This window comes from Pipistrellus kuhlii, unplaced genomic scaffold, assembly GCF_014108245.1.
Source record: "Pipistrellus kuhlii isolate mPipKuh1 unplaced genomic scaffold, mPipKuh1.p scaffold_m20_p_3, whole genome shotgun sequence".
In the NCBI taxonomy this organism is placed as follows: domain Eukaryota; kingdom Metazoa; phylum Chordata; class Mammalia; order Chiroptera; family Vespertilionidae; genus Pipistrellus; species Pipistrellus kuhlii.
The window spans coordinates 80253979-80268313 of NW_023425529.1; the positions used below are offsets into that span (position 1 = coordinate 80253979).

Below are 14335 nucleotides of genomic sequence, written 5' to 3' on the forward strand. Positions count from 1 at the left end.
ATTGAGTAGCATAAAATACAAAACAGTGAATAATTCTTAACCATTTATTTTCAGAGAATTATAGCGTTATCCTATAGAAGGTGACTAGAAAATAAAATGAAAAAATCATTAGATTTTTCTCCTTCCTTTTTCTCCTCTGTTTTGGTCTTAAAAATTATTTAGCATTAGATTTGCCTCCACATTTGGCTTAGGCTAACATTGAACTTAGTTTGCCTTCTCTGAGACTACACTAATAGGCAGGGACAGGAAGAATCTGGTTTCATTTTAACATTCTGTCAAGGATGATCTTTGGATAATACATGTAGTGACTTCTATAAGTAAAACATGGTATAGTCATGCACTTATTTTATTAAATACTGTACTTTATAGTTTACATTTTAAAAAATATCTTTCCATGTCTGTTTGCTTTCTCTCTTGCTCTCTTCCCTCACCCACATAAAAACTGGCTATAGAGGCTAAGTGGTAGAAATAATGCAAGGACTAAAAATTAAATTTCACATAGTCTGGAGGAACAAAGCAGCCTCAAAACAAATGGATGCAGGCATGTCCTTCTGGGAGAGTCAGGGGCAACCTGGGCCCATGTCAATAACCTGGTGCCTGCCTGCCTGTCTTGAGGTGGCCTTTTTTTTTTTTTTTTTTTTTTTTTAAGTAAAATGGCTAATTGGTAAGTGCAGATTGTGAATGTCAGGAAGGAAGTTTGACCATTGATTATTAGAAGTTATTTACTAAAATAAAAGATGTGTGTTAATGCTTATGGTAAAGTATGTAAAATATTTTATGTTTTGCTTTTTAGAGTGACTGAGCCTCCACTTAGACTGATTATAAGAGACCTCATTTTTAAATGCAATACCCTATGTAAACACACACACACACAAACACAAACCATTGCCATATAAGGCAAGATGATTCTCCACTTATAGTCCATTTGTATTTTCACCAGACACATTATCGTTTTGATTAAGAGAATTCTGGCTCTATACTGAAAGTTGCCTCATGCTTTCTAACCTCTCATTCCATTCACTTCTGTAGCCTGTCATACCTAATATGGTATCAGGAGATTGACATCAACACGTTTTCCCCCCACCGTAGCTTTATAAAGTCTTAATTCCATCAGGAATTTTTTAGCCATTGTTAGGTTATCATCACTAATTAGTCCATATATAAACGAGCTCTTGGGGAATAACAAAGAAAGTTCGTAATGAATTCCAGCCACAAGAAAACATTCAAACATTCCTGCAGCTGGGTTCCTGGTTAACCAGTTTATAAAAATGGTCATATGTAGGTGGGAAACAACCTCAAAGAAGTGTTTCCAAAAGTCATTAAGTTCGGATTTACTTCAGACATCTGATACTACCAGCGTTCCCTCTCCCACGAGGTTACAAAAGTTACATGTTTTAAATCGGGACAGCCAGCTGCAGAACATTAAGTTTGTTTCCAAAGTGTCCATTTTAATTCACAAAAGTATATTGGGCCATGATCTTACCATTTGTTGTATTTAAACATCCATTCAGGTCAAGAAGTTTATTCTATAAATTCAGACAACACTACACAGGATATAGTGGTAATATTTGTCTTAGGTTTCCTGCATTTTCAGGTATTGTTTTCTTTCTCTAACAGAATTGCTAGACACTCAGTTACCACATTTTAGTGTGTGCATGATGGTAATATCTAGAACAGACTATAGATTATAGTAAATAAAAAGAACTATAGAAATTGTAGTGTGTTGTTGTTGTTGTTTTTAACAAAGGAAACAATAGTATGTCAGTAAGAAGAAAAATATACTGATATTAGTAGTTTTATCTGTGTAGATCTTTGTGATCTGAAGATACTGTCATCCTGGAGTCAGTCTAACCTGATAGACCTGGAATGAACCTGCAAGTCAAGAATCCTACTTTTTTTTTTTCCTTTTTAATTGATTTCAGAAGGGAGAGGTAGAAACATCAGTGATGAGTGAAAATCAATTATCAGCCATCTCCTGCACTCCCCCTACTGAGAATCAAGCCCAAAACCTGGGCATGTGCCCTTGACCAGAATCAAACCTGGGACCTTTCAGTCAGCAGGCCAATGCTCTATCCACCGAGCAAACAGGCTAACTTTCTTTTATTTTTACTATTAATTTGTTGAATAATCTGGGACATAGGGATTTTAATTATAATTATTGTGGTTGGTGAAGAGGTTGTTTGTTTTAAACTTTTTGTTACAGTATAATGCACATAGAAAAATACATATATCCTAAATATATCTCAAATTTTCACAAACTGAACACCAATGTAACAAATACCCAGATCATTGAACAGAACATTACCAGCACCCAGAAGCCGCCCTCATGTTCTCTTCCAATCATGTGAACCACAGTCCCCCCAAAAAGGTAAACACAACTTTCACTTTGAAAAGCAGAAATTAGTTAGGTGTGTTTTTATAATAATATAAGCAGAATGAATTATATAGTACATACTCCTTATCTGGTGTGTTTTTATAATTCATTTAAGCAGAATGAATTATATAGTACATACTCCTTATCTGACTTCTATCACCCAATCTTATGTTTATGAAATTTATTTATATTACCACTTGTGTAGTGGATAGAGCATCAGCCTGCGGACTAAAGGGTCCTGGGTTCGATTCTAGTCAAGGGCACATGCCCAGGTTGTGGGCTCGATCCCTGATATGGGGCATGCAGGAGGCAGCTGATCAGTGAGGCAGCTGATCAATGATTCTATCTTATCAGTGATGTTTCTATCTCTCCTTCTCCCTTCCTCCCTGAAATCAATATATTACTACTTGTGGTTGTAGACTTCATCCTCATTGTTATATGTCATTCCATTGTGAATTGTAAGCACAGAGCCTACAACTTTACTATTACTGTTTTACTATTTTTGGATATTTGGATAGTTTCCAGGCTTTGATTATTATGACATATGTTGCTGTGAACATTCCATACATACATGTTGGCATTTCTGTTGGGCATATACTTAGGGATGGAATTGTTAGGTCTCAGGGTATGCATATATTCCATTTTGTTAGATACAATCAAATACATCCTCAGAGTGGTTGTAATCTGCCATTGCTTTTGAATATGAAAAGTGAGAAAACCAGAGTAGTTCTCACCTTCTGATAATGACTGTGGAACAGATTAATACAAGTATTTCAGGTACCTCAGTGCCACATACTGGGGAGTAAAGAATAGTTTTGCAATTTCCTTCCTGTTCAAAAACTCATGAAATAATTCTGATATCTAACTTCCAAGACATACAGTGAAGACCTGTATAACATCTAAAGCATAGTAACCTCTGCAGTTAGCCTTATCCTAATCAGAAGATTCAAGTTGAGTCATCAAGGTATGGCCATTAACTTTAGACAGTACTGTCTGCAGTTTAATCAGAATTGACATTTTAATTTCACAAATTTAGGATTTATTCTGTGTGTTCAGTTCCCATTTATCATCTAAAGTATAGCCATAGGGCCCAGTTTTTTCTGCCTCAGTTCCAAAGTCTGAAGTGTTTCACATGATCCATTCAGCTTTTTCAAAGTATTTATTTTTTTAAAATATGTTTTTACTAGAGGCCCAGTGCACGACATTTGTGTACGGGGGGGGGGGGGGGGGGGGAGGTATCCCTTAATTGGCCTGCACCCTCTCTAATCTGGGACCCCTCAAGGGATGTCTGACTGCTAGTTTAGGCCTGATACTGCAGGGGTCAGACAGTCGAACATCCCTCTTACAATCTGGGACTGTTGGCTCCTAACCACTCACCTGCCTGCCTGTCTGATTGCCCCTAACTGCTTCTGCCTGCCAACCTGATAGCTCCCTAACTGCTCCCCTGCCAACCCAGTGGCCCACAACTACCTTCCCCTGCTGGCCCAATCACCCACGACTGCCCTTCCCTGCTGGCCTGATGGCCCACAGCTGCCCTCTCCAGCTAACCTGATTGCCCCCAATTGCCCTCCCCTACCATCCAGATCGCCCCTAACTGCCCTCCCCTGCTGGCCCAATCGCCCCCAATGCCCTCCCCTTCTGGCCCGATCACCCAAAACTGCCCTCCCCTGCCATGACCCGCATCCTCCACTGCCATAACCTGCATCCTCCACCGGAACTGGCCTCCTCTATACTATGTAGAGCTGAAGGACTTCAATACGCAGAGCGGCCACCAGACCCTGCCTCCACTGTGCACGTGCCATTTTGTGGTGGCTATCTTGTGGCGACCGTCTTGGACAATGTCGCATGAGGGCCACCTAGGCTTTTATTAATATGGATTGATTTCAGAGAGGAAGGGAGAGAAACATCAATGATGAAAGAGAATTATTGATCAGTTGCCTCCTGCTGGGGACTGAGCCCAAAACCCAAGCATGTGCCCTTTACTAGAATCAAACTGGGACCCTTCAGTACACAGGCTGACACTCTATCCACTGAGCCCAACCAGCTAGGGCATCAATGTATTTCTTTCACAGTGCATTCTCACAGGTGTGACGGTAAGGTTGTCACTTTGCCATGATAAAAACTTTATATACTCTTACTTAGCTCGCTATGTTATATATCCCATCCTATCTAATAAAATGGTGATGTGCAAATTAACCATCACTGTGTCACAAGGATGGCAGTGCCCATAGCCACAAGATGGCGGTGCCCAGTCCTCTCAGCCCTGCCAGACTCCCCCAGTCCCGGGTGTGAGGGGCGAGGGACACAGCAGCTGCTGAGAACGGGCAGTATTAGCGGTTTGGCAGAATTCCCTTTTCAAAGATTTTGAGTGCTTTTTTTTTTAAGAAGCTTAACCAACTTTTGAGGCAACCCATTTTCTATGAAAGGACTGGGGGACTCCAGCAGCAGGCAAGCGGTGCGGCTGGATCTGCCTAGGCTTGATTTCAGAGAGGAAGGGATAAGGAGAGAGAGAGAGAGAAGCATCAATGATGAGAGAGAGTCATTGATCTGCCTCCTGCACACCCCCTACTGAGGATTGAGCCTGAAACCCTGCATGTGCCCCAACTGGGAATTGAACTGTGACCTCCTGGTTCATAGGTGCTCAACCACTGAGCCACACCAGCAGGGCAAGGGTAGTGTTTTCAACTACTAGTGTTTGAAGAATTGGATATTCATATGGAAAAGATAAGCTTGAATTTTACCTCACATACAAATTAACTTCAAAGGGATCCTAGATCTAAACCAAAAAAGCTTATACTATAAAACTTCTAGAGGAAAACATAAAAGAAAACCTTGATGACATCAGGTTAAGCAAAGATTTGTTAGGACACACACACATACACACAAAAGCCATAAAAGAAAAACTTAAATAAATCATACTTACTTAAAATATAACACCTTTTTCATCAGAAGATACTATTAAGAAAATGAAAATGCACATCTCAGACTGTCCCATGGCCTTGGATGATTGACTGTACCTTTCTTTGTGTCTTTTTTTTTTTTTTAAATAAAGGTTTCTTGGTGAAATATAAATTATATACAGTTAAAATTCCATGAAAACATAAGACTTACTATTGTAGTTTTAAGAACTATCAGTATTTCCTCTTAGCTGTAGGTAGATATTTCTTAGTCACCTTGCTCTCTCTGTACATTATTTTTTTAAACTTGGAGGAACAAGTCAAAATACAAAAACTTATCACTGTGCATGTGTGTACTCCCATAAGGCACTGTTCCTTTTTGTGAACTGTGAATTGGAGAAGTATTGTAAATATAATGTAAATATCAGAAAATTTCACTAGTTATTTTCATAAGCTTCCAGAGCTTTGGAAAAGAGGATTCTGTACCTTTTAGCCTTCTCAGTAACTAGACCCTTTTTTATTTGTCAATTTTAAAGTATCTTGTTCACAAAAAGTAGTTTCCTATCAAAGTCTTTTTGTAAAGAAAGTCGCTTTCTTTTTAGATTTCCATGAATGAAACAGTGATTCGCTCAACCTAAGGTTCTGAACATCTATATATTCAGTATTATAGAAGTATTGTAAAGGTAACAAAAAAAAAACTAAAAAATGGTTCAGACAACTTGAGTCTGCTGGGATGGGAGTGTGCCCTAAGCCCCACGGAGCCCAGCAGCCCCGCGTTCTGTCTGCTGGGCTTCTGTCCGCGGGGCCATGGGTGTGCCTGAGCCACGAAGCAGCCGCCTGGGGCAGACCCCAGCCCAGCAGCCCCACGTTCTATTTGGTGGGCTTCTGTCCGCTGGACTAGGGGTGTGCCCCAAGCTGCATGGTGGCCACTGGCAGCCCCTCGTTGTGTCCACTGGGCTGGGGACATGCCCCAAGCCACATGGCAGCAGCTCGGAGTATGCCCCCAGCCCAGCAGCCCTGCCTTGTGTCCACAGCCCATCCTTCATGGCCTTGGTGCTATGGGCGCTGCCATCTTTGTCATGGAGTGATGGTTGGTTTGCATATTACCTTTTTATTAAATAGGATTACTTCACAGTGTAGAAAAGAATTTAGTTGTAGTAACCCATATATATGTATGTATAGTGTCCCAAAAATATATATATACACATATTTTGAATAATTATAAAGGCAGTGTTTATTAAAATACATTTTCAAAATTGAGTTATTAGCTATTAAAGTGTGTATTAGAATTGCTAAAGAATTTCCCTGCAGTCTTTTAGTATAATCTGTTCTCTTTATACTTGATAGGTAACTAAACTGACTCACTCTTAGTAATATATTAGTTAATAGTAATGAGAGTGGGAGTTAATAGTAGGGGAAACTGGGTGTGAGAGGATAGGGAAATTCTCTGTACCATTTTCATAATATTTTGTAAACCTAAAACTTTCAAAAAATAAAGTCTCATTTTAAAAAACTATCAGTAATGCCATTTTGGATCTATTAAATTAATAATAATGTCAAATAATATTTTAAGTAACATTTAAATATCCAGGTGCTAGTGAACATATGCTGAAATTGGATGGTGCATACATTGCTAATGGCTAATGTAAATTGATCTAACTTTTAGAAAAAGGACTTAAATTTTATAAGTATACCAATAAGTTATTCAAAAACAAGATATAGAGCCTTAGCCAGGCAGCTCAGTTGATTAGAACATAGTCTCAATACACTAAGGTTTTGGGTTTGATCCCTGGTCAGGGCATATACAAGAATCAACCAATGAATCTCTACTAATAAAAGAATAATATGTTAATTAGACCAGGAGACCTTCCAGATGTCCTTCTGGACAAAGCCATGGTGGCAGGACCAAGGCAGAGGCCATTAGGGGTGATCAGGCCAGAAGGAGAGAGCAGTTGGGGGTGATCAGGCCAGCGGGGGGGGTGGGCAGTTGGGGGCAAGTAGGCTGGGAGGGAAGGGCTTGGGCTTGGGAGCAATCAGGCCAGCAAGAGGGGGGAGGGACAGTTGGGGGCAAGCAGGCCGGCAGACAGAGTGGTTAGGGACGATCAGGCAGGCAGGCAGGCAGGTGAGCAATTAGGAGCTAGTGGTCCCGGATTGCAAGAGGGATGTCCAACTGCTGGTTTAGGCAGCTGACATCCATTGAGGGGTCCCATATTGGAGAGGGTGCAGGCCGAGCTGAGGGACAATCCCCCCATGCACGAATTTCATGCAACAGTACACTAGTCCTATATAATAAAAGCCTAATATACTAAGTGTCTGGTCGTCTGGTTGGCTATTCAACCAATCAAAATGTAATATGCTAATGATATGCTAAGGCCGCTCAACCACTCACTATGACGTGCACTGATGGAGGAAGATGTTCCTACCAACAGGTTAGCTTGCTGGTGGGGTCAGGCTGATTGGGATAGGCCAAACACACCCTGGAGCCTTCCTGTGGTCCCTCCCCAGCTGCCAACCTCCTGCATCCCTTCCCAGCCCCAGTCATGTACCGGTGGGGTCCCTCAGCCTGGCCTGCGACCTCTAGCAGTCCGGGACCCCTTAGGGGATGTTGGAGAGACGGTTTTAGCCATATCCTGCAGGCCAGGCTGAGGGACCCCACTGGTGCATGAATTCGTGCATTGGGTCTCTAGTATATGAATAAGTGGAACAATAAGTCTCTCTGTCTCCCTCTTCCTCCCTCTCTCTCAAGTCAATCAATAAGTTTTTTAAAAAATACAGATATATATATATATATATATATATATATATATATATAGTCACACATATGCATAAATACATTCACTGTAATATTATTTAAAAATGGAAATCTAGCTATAAAGGGCTGTTTAAATAAATTATGATATATTAGTTCAATAAAACAACAATTTTTAAATTGTGTTCTGAAAATTCCCCCAGAATCCTAGTCCTTTCTGGGTTTTGTTTTGTTTTGTTTTGTTTTGGGGGAGGAGGCAGTCAGCAAGATTTTTATTAGTTTTAGTTCTAATGCAATAAATACCCTGTTTCCCCGAAAATAAGACAGTGTCTTATATTAATTTTTTCTCCCAAAGTTGTGCTAGGTCTTATTTTCGGAGGATGTCTTATTTTCGGGGAGCACGGTACATATAGTACAGCAAATGGAAGAAGTCATGTGCTTAAAACACACACACACACACACACACACACACACACACACAGAAGTCCAGCTGAAATTAACTAATAGTTGCCTGAATTTGTTCACAAACTGGATGAGCAACATTATAGATAAATTAAGATCTAAGTATGTATTTTTTAAGAGTTCTTTAGAAATAAGATTTGTTTCTGTTTCTAGGAAATGACTATACCATGGTGCTTAAGAAGAGCAGAACTTGTGTTTAAGTGTGTCAAAGGTGAGCATAACCTTATATTTAACAACAACTTATATTTCTTTCTCCCAAATATTCAAAATAGAGCAACCCAGGAGAAAAAAATGTAAACATTACTCATCATCGGGTGCCTCAATAAATGGTTTATCAAGCAAATATTTCATAGCAGACGGTTTTACTTATCCTTTCCTAGACACAACTATTCAGCCCTCTTCAAATGCAAGATGTTTTGATATTATTTATATTTTGCTCTGATTATAATTATAGCTTGTTCTTTATTGTCTTTTATTCTTTGAAAAAATAGAGCCATATATTTAGCCTTTGCTAACCTATTTTGCCTTTATTGTATGGAGACTGAATAGTACTTGAGAAATCATAAGTCAGTGTGTTGTCAAAGTGACGTTAAACATGTCTGGTGTGGCAAATTCACGTTACAGATGTTTATCTGCCCTGTAGCTGAGCCTCTCTTACAGTAAATGATTACCTAAAAAGTCAAGACATGAAGCCCCACAATGAAAATTCAGTTTATTTCTATAAAGAGCTGGGTAGGCTTGAAGTAGAACTCATAATTCAGCAAAGTCTATTGTTCTGTTTTAGGTTTCATGATGGAAATGGCTTCATGGGATGGAGGAATTTCTAGGACAGTGCAATTTCTGGTTCCACAGGTGTGTTATCTTACTATATCTCACCCCAGTTTAATCTCTGTTACAGTATTCTTCCCAGATGTAGTGAGCACACTGCCCTAACTCAGTATAACATAACAAAATGCTAACAGCTTCCTCTTTTTTAAGTGTTTGGATGCCATAAAGGCACTTAGTTTATTTCAGTGATGTTAGCATCTACCATTCAGGGAATCTTTTTAACCCCAAAACCAAACTTAACTCATTTACCCTTTCCCCCCACATATATGTCATATAGTTTTTGAAGAGCTCATATATAAGGGCATCAGCAGAAAGTGGTTCTGTATTCTGTGTGGCCCTTGGCAAATCAGTGGCACTTTTATAATTGATTAGACTAGTGTTATCTAGGGTCTTTCTGGTCATCAGACCTTATTTGATAGGAACAACATATGTTCTCAGAGGATGGAGCGAGGAAAACACCCCAGTCCTTAGCTGTGCAGTTAAACCAGTCATGATAGATAATTTTTACATATTGCACTCCATGTCTAGAACTAGTTTCATTATTTAAACTATTTTAAATGTTTAAAAACTCGGTTATGATTTAACAAATACAAACTTTTTTTTAACCTCTTACAGAGTATTTCTGAAGAAATGTTTTACCAACTTAGTAACATGCTTCCCCAGATCTTCCGTGTATCATCAACACTTACTCTGACATCCAAGCACTAAACCCTTATGTATCACCACGCTGGCAGAAGAGGATTGTTAAACTCGCCAGGAACTTGAGCTCTGCTGGGATTCTATCAAGCAAAGATGCTCAGAAAGAGAACTTGTGACTCAAGCCACAGATCAAATTGTGATAGATGTCTGTTAAACATTCCAAAGACTCATCTACCGTACAGGCTGATGATCAGCCCCTGCTGTAAACATTTATTGTTAAAGTCTCTCTAAAAAAAAAAAATGTATTTCCCTATTGTCATATCCTATCTGTGAGTACTAGTAGGTTTAAACTTTCTACAGCGGTATATCTCATACAAGGACACTTGATGTAGGAGAGTGTTTACTGCATTTTCATAAAGACATTTGTCTTTTCCCAAAGGTATGAATCATATCAGGTACAAGACTTAATTAAGCATACAAATAAAATCTTTCCTCTAGCTTATTTGCCAAGCGAAAATTAAAAGGCACTGAAATATACATTGCACATTTGGGCATCTTGTGAAACTTTTTTGTAGAAACACAATATATGAGACATATACTTTTTTAAAATTCTTCTATTTCAATAACTTGTTTTTAATGTACTCTTATGAAGGTTTTATAAGTTCATGGTCAGAAAAAGACATTGGATTCTTTTCCTCTGTCTTATCTTCCTTATATGACTTGCCCTTGTCTGTTAATAACATTTTGTGGGCTGGGAAAACTGTGTGCTTATTTGCAAGCCCAGTGGAAAGTTAGCCTAAACCAGCACATTCAGCATTGTAGTGCCCATCAGTACTGTGCCAGTCAGACAATGAGGATCATTTTTATTTCTCCATCCTGTTGTCTGCATTCCCAACTTCTTTAACCATTCTTCTACTTGCAGGTTTTTAAAAAAATATATTTTATTGATTTTTTTACAGAGAGGAAAAGAGAGGGATAGAAAGAAACATCAGTGAAAGAGAAACATCAAACAGCTGCCTCCTGCACACCCCCTACTGAGGATGTGCTCGCAACCCTGGTACATGCCTTTGACCGGAATTGAATCTGGGACCCTTCAGTCCGAAGGCAGAGGCTCTATCCACTGAGCCAAACCTGTTTCAACTACTTGCAGGTTTTTTTGCTGATAATGATGTCCCCATTTCTATATCTGCTCTGTTTCCTCTCCTTTTCCATTGTTTTTCTTTGTAGAAATAATTTTTCAAATGCTGCATATCGCTCATGTATCCCATCTGTAACATTTGCAATGAGTACTGACTACATTGACCAAAGGCATTTACAAAAGCAATAGTTCTGTCAAATTCAAACTGTATGGGTATTGTAACTGGCCAATGGAATGATATGGAGGAGCTTTGATATGATAAAATGGTATATTTTTATTCCAAAAAACAAAAAGCACTCAATTAGTATGCCTAAATATAATAACTTGGAGAAACTCTTGGCATGCAAAATGCTTCCCCACACCACGGAATTAGTCTTGATTTCCTACTCAAGGAAATGACTGTCCAAGTAACCACCCTAAGGAGTTTATCCACTCCAGACTGTCCATTACAAACTAACACTTTCCAAATCCTTTTTCAAGGAACCTGGTGATACCACCAAGAAAAGGGTAGGTGGGTATTATACCCTTAGAGCAGGGAACTGTCTTCCAGACACTGCTGTTACCATTAAGACAGGTTCTAATGCAAAGCAAAGTAGATAGAGGTAGAAACTAGGGGTGTGCTTGAACAGTGTCAGAGACTCTATGTGTTTGTAATGTGACAGGTCAGATTGGAGGTGGGTATAGGAGGGCCAGTCAACAAAAGGCATTCAAAAAGAGGCGTTGAGACTACACAGAATTTCTGTAAGTGTGTAGCCAACATCTTAAAGGGTGCATCGAGGGTCAGGGTGTGGGAGTGAGGGTTCATTCGCAGAAACTTGGTGAATGCAGCTGCCCAACCCATTGTCTATTCAGGGCTGTTTTATTAAATTATAAAGTGATAGCTTTCACTCCAGGGCAATTTCAAGTTTCTATTTGGCCTATGAAATGAAGATGAATTTAAGTATTCATTATTCACATGGCAAGATGTTACATCACTGATATGAAGACACACCAAACACTTAAGTTAGCAACATTATACAATGTAAGTCTCTAACTATTCACATTTAAATCGTGGGGGCTTTAGTGAAGCAGTAGATGAGGAAGTCTGGAGTTCTGTATTTGGACTGGGAAGGATGAGATTCTGGCCTTCTGAGTTCTAGAGGGCTGCTTAGAAGGGAGTGGTTCCGGAACTTCATGAATGATGTGAAGAAGGAGCTTTAGTAAGCAGAGACTAGAAGGGCCATTCTAGGTCTGAAGAGCAGAAATAGAATGAAGGGAGGCAGTGATAAGTGGTCTGATGAGAGAAGCTGAGCATTTTGGGGGTGGCTGGAGGGCCTGGGCCTTAGCACTAATAACGGTGAAGTCTCTCAGCGAGCATGAATTTTTCTATTTTATTTCCAAAACAATGACAATCTGGTCCTCAAAGCCTTTAAAACACATGTGTCAAACACAAGGCCCGCGGGCCAAATCCGTCCCGCCAGGCCTTGCAATGTGGCCCGCACCGCGCTGTCATCACTGCACTCCGCTGCGTTTCCATCACAATGACAGTTTATGACTGTTCAGTAAACCATTCGGCCCGCGATTTAGGCTGGATTTTAGATTTTGGCCCCTTCTCTGATTGAGTTCGACACCCCTACTTAAAAATATGTCCGGGGAATCAAGTGGGAGCATTGAGCCTGAGGTCTCATTCTGCTGCTCTTTCCTCCTCCCCGCATTCCTGTTCTCAAAGCAAAAAAACAAGGCTGTAACCTTGCCATTGACCAAGAAGTGTGTTACCAGCTGTGTTCAGGATGGCACTACGGCTGGAATGGAAGAAATGCATGAAAAAGAATTTCAGCAGAAACAATGTGCCTGGGAATTGGCAGATCTCTGCTCCCTTTTGTGTCGCTTTAGTTGGGTCCAGACTAATTCTCAGAGAAAGAAAAAATGTTCCACAAAGGAAAGATGAATTTCCAGAAACATGCCTGTGCTAGAGGCCCTCTGAGAATCAGCAGAGCTGTGTTGGAAGAATGGACAGAGATAAAGAGTGAATCCTTAGGGCAATTTTTAGTTTCTAGATAAACACAATTGCTTTTCTCTTATTTAGTTTTCCCTTTTAAATGAGATTGGACTGCTTTGCTCAAAGGAAATTGTGGCACTGTAAAAATCATTATAATAAAAATTACAACTATTTAAATGAAAAACCATGTAATTATTATAGAATCATTTAGATAAATGCTTTTCTATCCTTTAACCGTCAAAGAACATTTCCATTATCTAACTCATATTTTTCTGAAATATATTTTGAAAAGTTAGTAAACAACTGAAACAATTTAACAATCATTTGAGCAATGGTCTGCTTTTTGTAAAAGACATGTCTGAGTGATAGATGATATTAGCAGCATACATAGTATCACATAGAATTATCATTGTAGGATTCTGGGCAAATTTATAAAAAGAAAAACTTGCCATTTATTTATCCTGTGAGGTCTCATCTTAATGAAATGTATTTCTGGAAAGACTTTTAAAACAGCTCAATTACATACTTCAGACACCTTTAAGGACCATTAGGAACCCCAAGTTGGGGATCACAATTTTAGAAATAGTTATCTGAGAGCATATTACGAAGAAAGGGCTATGATAAGGACAATATAAGTAGCAGGTTGACCTGAGGGATCCCATTCAATAAACAGCAAGTGTTTGCCAAGTTTCTTCCAAGATTCGGACTCTGGAAACCTATCCAAAGGTGATGCTACTTTAGGAATTATTTGATTAAAGAAAGAATAGTTGACAAGCTTCTTCATGATCTCTGTGATGCTGACAATCTCTGATGGCCACGACAAAATCCCAACAAAAGCAGGGAAATGGAGGAGTAGCCTTCTGAGGTGCCCTGCAGGACTAAGAGGTACTTGTGATGTCTGTCCTCTTTGATATACAAAATTAAAATTATTGTAATACACTTCACATCTCTTGCTGGTTTCCCCCTCTGTGGGAAAAAAGGCTTCTGATATGTTAAAATCTAAAATATATCAGGCTTTCTGATAGATCCATATCTAAGGCTTGCCAAACTTTATTCTCTATACTAGAGGTCTGGTGCATGATATTCATGTACAGGTGGGGTCCCTCCACCTGGCCAGCAATCAGGGTAGATCAAGGCCATCTCGCCCAATCCCAACCCCAACCCTGGGAGCTTCCTGCTGGCTCTCATCTCACACCTCACTTTCCTGTCCATCCACCAGCACCTGTAGCAAGCTAACCTATTGGTTGGAGCGTCTGCCCCCTGGTGGTCA

At 39.7% G+C, this 14335-nt stretch overlaps 1 protein-coding gene across 3 annotated transcripts in view; it reads left to right on the forward strand.

The window, feature by feature from the left end:
• The window catches only part of CUNH12orf4 (chromosome unknown C12orf4 homolog), a 53307-nt gene extending 42817 nt beyond the window's left edge, over positions 1-10490 (forward strand). For all 3 annotated transcript variants that reach the window (XM_036457428.2, XM_036457429.2, XM_036457427.2), the window contains 3 exons: positions 8636-8693; positions 9267-9334; positions 9926-10490. In XM_036457428.2, the coding sequence (XP_036313321.1) occupies positions 8636-8693; positions 9267-9334; positions 9926-10018 (219 nt within the window). In that variant the 3' untranslated portion in view covers positions 10019-10490. The remainder of the gene's footprint in view (positions 1-8635; positions 8694-9266; positions 9335-9925) is intronic.
• The last annotated feature ends 3845 nt before the right edge of the window (positions 10491-14335 follow it).